Source organism: Lottia gigantea (assembly GCF_000327385.1).
Source record: "Lottia gigantea unplaced genomic scaffold LOTGIsca_5, whole genome shotgun sequence".
NCBI classification, from domain to species: Eukaryota; Metazoa; Mollusca; class Gastropoda; family Lottiidae; genus Lottia; species Lottia gigantea.
In genome coordinates, this window is record NW_008709715.1 from 607,482 (window position 1) to 619,560 (window position 12,079).

Here is a 12,079-nt window from a genome sequence, read left to right on the forward strand (position 1 = left end):
AGTCAACACTTACATTAACAATACAAAACCTTTTTATCGAATTAATTTTTGACATGAAAGCGGCTGAACAATTTTCAAACTTTCCAGTACAGGTAAATTCTTTGCGTCTGAGTCCTGCACCATCAACATTCTGTAGGTATTGGAATAGGCTAGTGAACAACTTGCTTAGGAGTTAAATATAGTGATCACCAGAGTTGGGTTGTTATTGTTGGCAGAGCGGATTGTGTTTTCTGTGATGAGTTTATCTTTTTAAACGCAACAGAAACCACTCAAAAGAGAACAAATAAAAGTAGATTTTATACAAATGTTCAGAGTAGTTCATAGATTCAAGGGTTAAAAAAGGATTTTCAGCCTAGAAATATTTTTATTTTCTTTACGAAAAAAATTTACATTCTTAACAAGTTCTTGTACATTGCAAACAATAGATAGGTTTTGAAACCTTTATATGTATTACTCAACCTTAGGTTGAAAATCTTGATTATAATGTTCATAATATACATCATTATTATACAATAAATTAGTTTATAGCACAAAATATACAGTTATATTTTTTACACATTGACAGGATCTTACGTCTGGAGAAGGATATTTTACATGCTACAGTATGGTTCAGGTGTCATTTTACATGCTACAAACATGCCAATTTTATAGACTCAATACTAGTTTATCAGCAATTTGATGGTCGTACATAAAACCTACATTGTTAATTACAATTTCACATTAGATTGCCCTTAGTATTGTCTGATAATTACCACATAATCTATGTCCATATTCAATATTAATTAGCAATTGACCTGTTAAACACAAGAAATACCAAATAGTAGTAGTATTTGAAAACTGTCAACCTGGAAGGAATTTTTTTTCTCATTGTCGCATATATTTATTTATAGATTATTGACTATTTGAGAATTTCAAATAAATCTTTCCTACAAATATGCACACATAATAAATATATTGAAATGTGTAACAAATTGAACCCATTCTTCTCTAGGACATGAGGTCAAAAAGCCTTTTTTTTCCACAAGGAGTGGTAGTATCAAATTTTCAATATCAAGTGTATATTTTTTGTAAATATCATGATAAAGTGATCCAAAAAAGATGTCTTATAGAGTCAAGTGAAAGCTGAGAACTGCCATTTACTCAGTTCTCTAATCACATATATAAATACTTTTCAAATCTTTTTGGTAACTTAGTGAGATAACACTGGGAAAAAAATTTTGGTATTGTATTCAACTAGGAAACTAGTTAGACTATAAATGGTTCACGGAAACCATCATCCTGGGAGGTACTGGCCGAGGTTTGAGTGCCTGCTGTACGTCGTATACCACGACTAATAGTTTGGGTAGCAGCTGTAGATGTTTGTGGAGTAGTAGTTTGAAATAAGTTTAATAAGTTCATCCTTGTTTCTGTTAATGTCTCAGAATTTTCACTCTCAATAGCTGAGGTGGTAGAGGCCTCTGATACTTCAGCTTTCTGTGTCACTGTTTTTGCACTGAAAGAGATATGAAAATCATTCATTTTACTAAAAAAAAACCACAAAAAAATGATCAATTTTCTGACACTACATAATGATAATTGATACAATTCAGATAACTATTTGAGAAATTATCTCTAATACCATAATGGGATGCACCCTATGACAATAATAAACAATAAGTGCCCTCAGTGTGCAATGTGGGAAATATTAGTTGATTATTAGATTAGAAAATTAGAGTTGATTGAATAGTAACAAGATACTATTCAACTTAAGGCACTAATATGAAAGTTTGAGTTGAAAATCTTACCTTGGTCTACAGATAACTAAATCTCCTCTATTTGTACCATACACTATACCTTCACCAACACGTGGTAACCACCGGGCAGAGTTCACACTAACATGGGTACGTACATCAGAATCACATGTATGGAAGACATCAGTTACATGCTGAAATTTATAGAGTTATCAATGACATTCTGAAATATTCTATAACGATCAAATATTACGCTCCAAAGAGCATTTTTGGAAAAAAAAATGTGATGCAAGTCAAAAGGAGACAAAGTACATTCAAATTTTGTTCTGAAAATTGCTTTTTACATATGGTGATGATAAAATTCAACTTATTAATTGACCAAATGAAAACTAAATACCTTCATAGATTCTTCTCCAGCATGAGGTTCTTTTAAATGATAAATCTGACCAACTAACTGAAAACAGAAATATATAACAATAACTTGATGATTACTTACTTAGTGAGAGATGGTTTTTTTTCTATCTTGTAAGAAAGAGATTGTTTAAAGAAAAAAATAGCAAAATATATTAAAGTGCATTCACAACATTAACAATTGTATATTCTAATTACTTCATAAAAAACTTTAACTGCTATTGTTACATTTTGAATTGTCCTCAGATTTGTTCATCTGACTATTTCAGAAAGTATCTTTCTTAATAATTACTTAACTTAATCATACACTGGAATTTTAATTATAATAGTAGTTTGTACTCACCTGGTGTGTTGTAAAAACCCAAGATAAACGTTTAGCAGCTAACCCAATTAAAACATGATCATTTCTTGGTGATATACTGACAGATATAGCATTGGGACCTACAACAAAATTACAAAAAACTTATCAAGAGCTCAAGAGATTATATACACGCTCCAATTTAAAAGGAAAATAATATTAAATAAATAGTCTATTTTTGTGTTTTTTTATGAAGCTGAATAAGTTAAGAATTAAAGGTAACTCACCAAAACTTTTAGTAAAGAGACAATGTGAGAAGTTATGTGTTTGTAAGGAGAAGACTGCTAATATATTATCATCAGGAAATCCACGATGACTAGGTACAAAGGTCGCTAATCTAGTACCATCTTGACTAATATCACAACTAGCATCATTATGTAATTTACATACTGGTACTACTATGTTAGATTTACCTACAATAGATCACAAATATTACATTTATTTGATTTGAACTCAGAAGTTTAGAGTTCCACATATACATTTCACTTTAATTCAAATCAAGTTGCCATTTCCTTTAAAAGGATTGTAAAGAGATTTTCTGAACTTTTCATGTGTATTGGAGTCACTGATAGCATCAATTTGCACCATTCCAATTTTCTATAATACGTCAGTGGTTCCTGTAATTCCACTCAAGTGTTTGATGACATCGCCAAATCGTGAAGGGTCTTACGTAATAAAGCATATTCTGCGATAGGTGACATCAGTATTACCAATACACATAAAAAATGTAGAAAACCGCTTTACAATGTAATATAATTACACATTTGATTTGATTATTTGGTTCAAATTGACAATGCGCTTAACAATTTAACTATGTAACCTACCTTTTGTGTTCAAATATAGAATACTGATACATAGATATTGATCACAGTTCAAAATACTTACTATTTTTTAAGTCAGGAACTTGATATTGTGTGAAATCCCACCACTGTATTCTATGGGATTGAGGAACTATATTATTAGCCACAGCACTTTCACCTGTACCCATAAATGCTCCTAAAATATCAATACAATAGATTTTACAGCAAACTGATTTTTTACCCCAAAATTCAATCATTTTCTTCACAAAATAGATTTTCAAAGTTTGTAAAATGTATGCTTCAGGGAACGAAATGGACAGCTGATAAAACATCTAGAAGGTAATCAGTAATGTCTGTTATATTCTTAGTCTTAGGTTTTATTTTGAAGGTTGCATATCCAAGACTATGAACAACAGGTTATACTCAAATAGGATCAATGGTTAAAGCTGACACTCAAAACAGTTCAAGCGCTTCTCTCAAACTGAATTTGTAAAATAACTACAGACAATATTGAATGAAGTAAATACCAAATGTACTGCTGTCAAATTCTTCTCCAATAGTAGAGTTTACACTGCATACAAATTAGCCCACTTGAAGTGAACTGTGCTTGATCCAGAGTCAGCCAAGATAATTTTTGGCTGTCTAAACGCAACTTTAGACAAACAAATTTCCTACCTGCTATAGCTCTATTGATAGCAGCTTGTAGAGCATCATTAGGTCTATTTATAGTATCATCTAAAATAGAACTAGAATAATGAGGATGTAGATGGATTTGTTGAAGGGAATGCCAACTTTCATCTTCTGAGCCTCTATTTACTGGAGGTTCTGATGGATTACTGAAATATATTAAATCAAAACATTAAAGGGACATGTCGTCATTTTAACATTCAAACGCAGATAATTCTGGACACATATGGATTTGAAAGCTCAAATTTCGACAGTGAGCTGTGAACACTATTGGCTCAGCTAAAACAATCCCGTTTCTGAAACTAAAGTATAACTGGTCAAAAAGAATAGCCCACTATCCCTTTAAACAAAAAGCGACAAAGTCCATTTGTCTCATTTCTAGATGCTTACCGTAATCTTCTATTTGTATTACTGGTATTATTCTGGGATGCTGAAGACTCATACCGTAAAAATGATTCCAATAAAGTTCTACCATTTCTTCTACTTTCTAAAATTGACAGATAATCTTAAAACTTATGATAAACACATTCACGAGTCAATAACAATTGAACACTGAAAATCATGCTTACACTGTCACAATAAAGAGAAAGCACCATTTAAAAGTGAAATGAGCATCATAAAGAAACTTGCCCATATATTGACTCTAGTTTGCAAACTGTTTTTAAAGAAATCAAGAAACATCTAAAGGTTAAAAGATTTAGATTTGATTAAGTTCATGGACAAACCTGCTTGTGTACCAGTAGTTGGTTGGAATGTTAAATCAGCATCATCATTACTTTCATCTCCAGCTCTAGTAATGGTAATTCTAGGTAAAGCTGAAGGTGAAGTGGTAGTAGGTACTGCTCGTTCAGGTTCACCAGATAATCGCCCACGCATACTCAATATTCTATCTCGATCCTGATGTAATGCCCTTAATCTTTCAGTAAATGACTGTCTTAAAGCATTGATTCTATGATCTAACTCTGACACCTGCCTTTCTAACCTTGCTGTTATACTGGCTAAATCTTCACGATTATTCAAACTAGATGAGGATATTGCTGAGTTTGATCGCCCGATTCTTTGATCCAATTCAGATATTCTTCTCTCCAAGCGTGCTGTAGCATTGGCTAAGTAAGCATGATGGCGTAAAACAGTATGAGCTGGACAGTTATTGGTAGAATCATCATCTGGTAAAGATGGAGGAGAACCACCAGAGTTATTGGACACTGATGCATTGGAAGTGACAGAAGCCGAATCTGCTATTGAAGCAGCATTTTCCTCTAGTCCTTGATCATTTTCGGGTGTTGATGAAACCACAACTGTGTTACTGACTCCCAATGAAGTAGGTGTCAAACCTAAAGATGACAGTAAATTTGTACCTTCACCATCAGGAGTGACTGTTATAGAAGATGTGGATACAAGCTGAACTGAATTGGAGTCAAGAGCATCAGATGGTTCTGCAGTCATGGTAGTGGATGTATTGAGAGTATCAGTAAGACTAGATGTAATGTTTATGGGAGAGCTTTGATTATAATGATTAACAAACTGACAGAGACTGGACACTGAAGCAAGATCACTTGTTGCTGATGAAGAATCATTTAGTCCTGATAGTATAGAGGTAGTGCTAGTTGACACCGGAGATTCATCTAATGAAGTTACAGGTTCAAGCTCTGCATCTTCATTTCTATAAGACAAGTTTTCAAGGGTTATAATATCATGACTCGAGTCTAAAGAATTCAGGAAATTTTCAGTAGCTATTGGTATATGTAGATCCTCGTGATCTGTTGGTGCAGCTTCATCCGAGAGATCTATAGTTAGGGAACTATCTGTAATGGTGTCACTGTCATACAGTAAATAACTAGTATCCTCTGAAGCATCATCCACACCCATACTCTCATCCTCATGAGTTAATTCTACGTCAAGATTTAATCCTACAACGTCAGTTCCTTGATCTGTATATTCTGGTTCAGTCATTGTTCCTGCTGTTTGACTAGTTTGATCAGTAAGGATGGTACGGGTGTCACCAGGTGGACTCCAATGTCTTTGTAATACAGATGGTCTTGGAGTTAAATCACTGGTACTTGAAGTAGTCACATCTAAATTCGGTGAAAATAGAGAATTAGAAATTGTAGACGTAAGGAAACGTGATAAATGCTGATTTCGGGAATGACTTGATACGGGCAGTTCAGTTGGTCTGGGATTTAAGGGATTTCGGAAACTCTCAGGTTGAGGGGTACGTGACAACTGAAGTCTTGAATGTCTTAGCATTCTTTGACGAGAGGTTCTACAGTCAGCAAGCTGTCTTCGCAATCTTGATATACTACTTGGGAGTCCTCCTCTGTCGAGACCACGATAAGGAGGCCTTGTTCTTGAGCATGAGTTTTCTTCTGTATTTCCACGAGGTGCAGCCAAAGGTTGATCCACAAATAATGTACTGTTGCTAGAACTGGTAACAGTGAAAGTCGAACTGTTAAGAGACTGTGAAGATGTTGCTGTAGATGGTAAATCTAAAGAGTTGGATTCATCAGATTGTCTTTGCACAACTAAATTACTACTGGTGGACTCAGTTTCTAGATCTGCATCTTCTGATGATCTTCCCAGTAACGAATTTTGAATGCTGGTAGTCAGAGCTTGAGCTATAGATAAGGTTGAGCGTGATGAGTTATCTGATGATAAAGATGCAGCTGTGGCAGTTTCTGGAGTAGAATTACTTGAAAATCTTGATCCAAAGTGATTTTGTGATAATCCTGTTATTCTTGCTGGTGGAAAGCCTGTACTAACTCGAGGAACTGTGCTAAATATTGACGGTAAGGTTGTGGTGGATGAAGTAGATGTTGCAGACGATGATGGAGAAAGATCAATATTTTCATTCAGTCTATCAATTAAGCGAGGTGTAAACTCATTGGAGTTGGTATTGGTGACTGAAGATCTGTCTAATCTATCAAGACCTCTTTCAAATAGATACCCTCGTGATCTTGTTGAGGAAGAATTATTATTCATTCTACTGCCATCTGGATTTCTACCACGCCTCCTCATAAACTCTGAGAATATGGCTAGACGACGTTGAGATCTATCTGTGCGGGACTGATGAGAGGGTCTAGTGGCGTATCTGGACCTGAATCTACTCTCTGGTTGGCGTAATACAGATCGAAACCTTTCAATTTCATCATCAACAAAAGAATCCACCTCATCATTAGAAACACGGGGTGGTGGACTCCAATCCCTGGTCCTAGGGTCAGTGAAATACTGTCTTAATGGACTAGGCAGTGTAATATCACTACTACCTAAATCTTCATCTGTATTATTTTGCCTGCCACTGGGAGATTCAGGATCTCTTGAAAACGAAGGTCTTGCTTCCATTCCATCCTCGTTAATATCCCAGAGATAATTTATAGGTACAGGTTGCTGAGCAGATCTGAGTCGACTTCTATCTCTACTAGATTGTGATGTGGCTGTAACCTCAGCAGCAAACTGTCTAGCTAGATTTATTCCATCAATGTGAACAGGTGAAAGAGGTCTTGGTGGTATATCTGCTCCATCCTCTTCCATTTCATCAAATCTATTTCTAGTACGACCACGTTGATAGGAGTGAAACCTCTCTACCAGATGCTGGTATCTTGGCCAGTTACTCCTCAATCTAGAGTTTGGATGATGGCCAGTGCGGTCTCTGCAATGCAAAAAGAAAAAACAACTTATTTTAATCTGCAACACACATTACCTTGACTATCAGAGTGCTAACGTTCCACTCTCAAAGATCATTTATATCATACACAATCTGGAGTTAAGATTCTAGAAGTTTCAAATTCATGGTAGGCTAAATGAATAGATCATATTATAATAAAGTCGTCTAATACCTGATATGTATAACTGGGGGATCATCTCTATGTATTGTAGTAACATTAGTTATACCAGTATAAATGTAGTGTCCTAGTGGATCAAATCCCAACCATCTGAGTAAAATATAAGACAACAATTTATTAGAGAGAACAGTACAAAATCTACTACTTCCATTTTTATTTTTCAAGAAATGAAATCTAAGACCTTACTTTGGCTAAAAACCAAGGCGGCGCCCCAAGAGAAACGTTTCTTACAATACAGAATTTTCTTTCATCTTTGTCAACATATTTCAGCACATAATCAGTAGATGTCAAGTTAACATGTTTCATCCAGTAGAAGTTTAATTTATTTAAGAATGGTTAAGACGTCAATAAATAAATATAGACATCAACTCACCTTACTCTCTCATACTCATAATTAGTCTGACAAATTGCAAATGGTTCTGGTTGACTCCAGTCCCAAAAATAAACAGAATTAGCTGTAGCAAATAGTAAAACATGATCTGTAGGATGAAATGTTAAAGATGCTATAACTGTACCATTGGGTGCATGCCAAATTTCACTGCCTCCTCCCTAGAACATAAAACAAGATTTTATTAAAACAGTTCCATCAAAAGGAAACATTTCCTTATGTCAAGTTGCCAGTATGATGTCAGTTTTGTTTTGTTATTTTATAACAGCTTGCCATTTCTGTTTTCAAGACTTTCTAATCAATTGCAAAGGTTTTTTTCTGATACAATTCTAAGCCTCTTTCCAAATTTTTATTATAAGACTGACTATGTGAATTGAAGCAAAGCAAAAGCTGGCAAAATAGATATCAGAGACCTAATATAACAAATTAGATTGGAAAAAATCATGGACTATCTACTTACTAATAAATCCCAGATTCTGACTTCACCACCTAAACAACCTGACGCTAATATATCATTAGAAGATGGATGAAAAGCTAAACACCATGGTGTACGTGGATGGCCAACTAATACATGTGTACATTTACCACTAACAATATCTGATACTCTTACTGTATGATCACCATGGGTTGAAGCTACTTTACTTCTATAAATAGAAACATTAAAAGAAAATTAGGAATAATAATAATCTTTCGAAAAATTTAGAAAATAAATCAATTTTTTGATACCATTAACACTTTTGAATTTGAAATTAACCTCAACTAAATATAATCCATATGAAGTTACTCAAGATTTTCCAATATCTATATTTATCACAAAGCCTCCAAAAAAAAAAAAAAGGTAGGAAATTCAGCTTATTTACATCTTGTTTTTAATGTATCTCATCTCAAATTTATACATAAGAAGAATCAATATTTCTACACTTCTAAATTTAGCTATGTAATAATTTTTTACTACTGTGATGAATTTGGAAAGTATTTTTCTTCAACAGTGTACATTGAATGGTAAATTACTTAAAGTACTCACCTATCATTACTGAAATCAACCAAAAATGTTGCTCTTGTTTGACCAGACAACTTACATGGCTGTAAAAGAAAAATATCTTGTTTTCAAGAAAAGATATTACAGCGGGTCATAAAACAAGTTTCAAACTTATGCAATGAGTTTTTAGACTGAACACATCAATAATTTATCACCTTAATGACAAAATGCATACAAGCATCTTTGTTATTACATGTAGACTAACTTAGCAAGGCTCAGTATTTGGTAATCGGCTATATGTAGCTGAGCTAATGCCCAAAAGTACATCTATGTTCACACTATTTATGTTCAACAAATAAACTATCAAATGGTGTTCAAACTTATTGCATTTCTCAGTTGACTTACCAGATTTTTAATGGTCTGAACACTTTGCTTCTCTATCAATGTTTCAGCAGATAATTTAGATTTGAATTTTGATTTGTTTGGTAGAAAGCCTATCTCTCTAGACTGGAGATACTGTGTAAACTTCATATTTTGAACTTGGGAGCATCAGTCTATAAAAGATAAAAAAGACAATATTTTGATTACCATGGGAATAACATGAAAGTATTGTCATATCTTCAATATAGGAGGAGTGAAGACTCTTTACTGTACTAGTCTCTAAAATCAACTGGATTGATCATTACATAAAAAAAAATAATAGAGTGATTCTTTTTTTAGATATTTAACCTTTAAGTATGTACGGCAGTACAGTGGTGTAACCTATTTTCATGGATATAAAGATTCAACACCGAATTTTTGATATCAATCTTTAGGTTTTCACAATTGAATAATTAGCGTGATATTTATAATAGAGTAGTCTATGAAGGTAATTTGTAGGTTGTAAGTTAAGTAAAAGACTACCTGTACTAATCCTTAGGTTAAAGCTTATTCTATAGTTGAGCCTACCCTACATCAGTCCATGCTATGCAGTTAAGATAGTCCTATAATAGTATAGTCTGTCTTCCTGTATTATTACAGAAAATAGGGAGTAGATTGCACGACTATGTATATTCGATGTCACCAGATGTCCTAGGCCAGGTGAACAGAAAACCAGACACAAAAATGTACGAAATGAGCCAATCAAGAATTCCAGAGGAAAAAAAATCCCAAATTACATCATTGTATACTAGGCGCAATAGCCTTATGGGAGCAGTTTGACCAAGCAAACTTCAACTAGTACATATAACAATAGTTACTGTTTAAATTAAAACCTTTATTTGGAAGATATATTTATTTCCCTACCTTTTTTCTCAAAATTTTCTCAATTACTTGCACTTTTGACCTCCCAAGTCAGCCATTTTACAATTGCCCGGATGACAATATGACTCGCGTAAAACGTGGATTCGTTAGAATATTTTTCACCTTTGAGGAAATGCGTTGATAACAAAGTACAGGTTATAGTGGCATAAATCAGCGTTTGCACTAGATTAGCGCTTAAATTTTCCTCATCGTGTAGTCTATTTCTCCCAGGAATCATCTTTATAATCAATTTCAAGCTATCACAAACTTCGTCTTGACATCATTATAATTATAGTCATTACTGCATTAGCCTATATAGACACTTTTGTTATCATGGAAATTTGTAAATGCAAGGAACTGATTGAATTGTACGCTAGCAAGTACGGACAATTGGAAACAACTCGGTAGCATGTGCTACTCTTGGATTTAGTAGTAGGCCTAGTTACTTCTATGCTTCAACATATGGGATATGATTAGCTACATATTCGACAATCACAATTTTATTGTCCTTAATAAATCGTCTTACAGCCTGCCGACAGATGTACGATTTTCAAACAAGAATTGCCGAAAGAAGTTAAGGTATCAGACGGAGTTCGTATAGCTTGACATAGTCCGAAACATCTGCCGCCTCCGATTTTTAAGTTTTCTGACTATAATAAGCTTGACAGTGTGAGAATGATGATATTGCTACCCAATATTCTTGGCTGAAATTATATATGAATTAATCCATTTATTTGCAATTGAGTTGATTGACTTATTGTGGAAAATTAAATCAAAACAAAAAAAGTGATTGCCTCTCACCTATACTCGAAAAAATCTAAACTACCCAAATGACACTTGCAAAACCCATAAGTTCATTGAAAATGTTGACATTGAGTTGAACAATTCATCAACATTTTGGAATACGTGCGATATAGTGACAGGCATAACGTGTTACCTCAGGCATGTTGTTCATAGCAATATAAAGAATCATACAGGCAAAAGCTTTTTTCCTAGTCCATTTTTCTTACAAAAAATTTCTATTTCTATTTTGAACAGTAACAAGGAATAACTAGAGCCACTCGTGGCACAGAGTGGGACTTTGCAAATGTAGCAAATTGCAAAAGACCCCGAAAAAAATCATCCTTCCATGATAATTAGATCAATCGCAAAAACAGTCTAAAGTTGAGAAATTTTCATTTTTTAGAAGATTCTAATACCGGAAGTAGACGTCAGACCTCACAAATGAAAGTATTAGCAGATAGCCAAGGTCAATGACCTTTGATCTTGTAAAAGAGAAAGTCTAAAAAGGTCAAGATCAAGAGATATACGTCATCAAAATTTCAAATTGCACACGACTATAAAACCGGAAGTTGACATAGGACAGCAAATATGAAAGTACAAATAGATAGCCAATGCCAATGACGTTTGATCCTACAAAGGTCAAGGTCAACAAAGGTCAAGGTCAAAAATTGAAAATTTTCAATTTCCAAAACCTGTTCCTTTTTTTGAACTAAGAAGCGGAAACAAACGATATTCTAAGACAAAGTGGCTCACAATATGAGGTAATTGTATGCAAAGTTCCATTTTGAACAAATGTATACTTTGCGAGTTATGTCCCTGGCCA

At 34.0% G+C, this 12,079-nt stretch overlaps 1 protein-coding gene across 1 annotated transcript; it reads right to left on the bottom strand.

The window, feature by feature from the left end:
- Window positions 1-346: 346 nt before the first annotated feature.
- Window positions 347-9,723, bottom strand: LOTGIDRAFT_228915 (hypothetical protein; the record flags this gene model as incomplete). The annotated part of the gene is made up of 15 exons (XM_009061753.1): window positions 347-1,492; window positions 1,785-1,924; window positions 2,128-2,184; window positions 2,485-2,582; window positions 2,727-2,912; window positions 3,385-3,495; window positions 3,975-4,135; window positions 4,377-4,473; window positions 4,712-5,296; window positions 5,345-7,632; window positions 7,820-7,915; window positions 8,199-8,374; window positions 8,674-8,857; window positions 9,238-9,296; window positions 9,598-9,723. 15 exons carry the CDS (start codon window positions 9,721-9,723, stop codon window positions 1,246-1,248), a joined length of 4,611 nt encoding a protein of 1,536 aa, XP_009060001.1. The 3' UTR covers window positions 347-1,245.
- Between the last annotated feature and the right edge of the window lie 2,356 nt (window positions 9,724-12,079).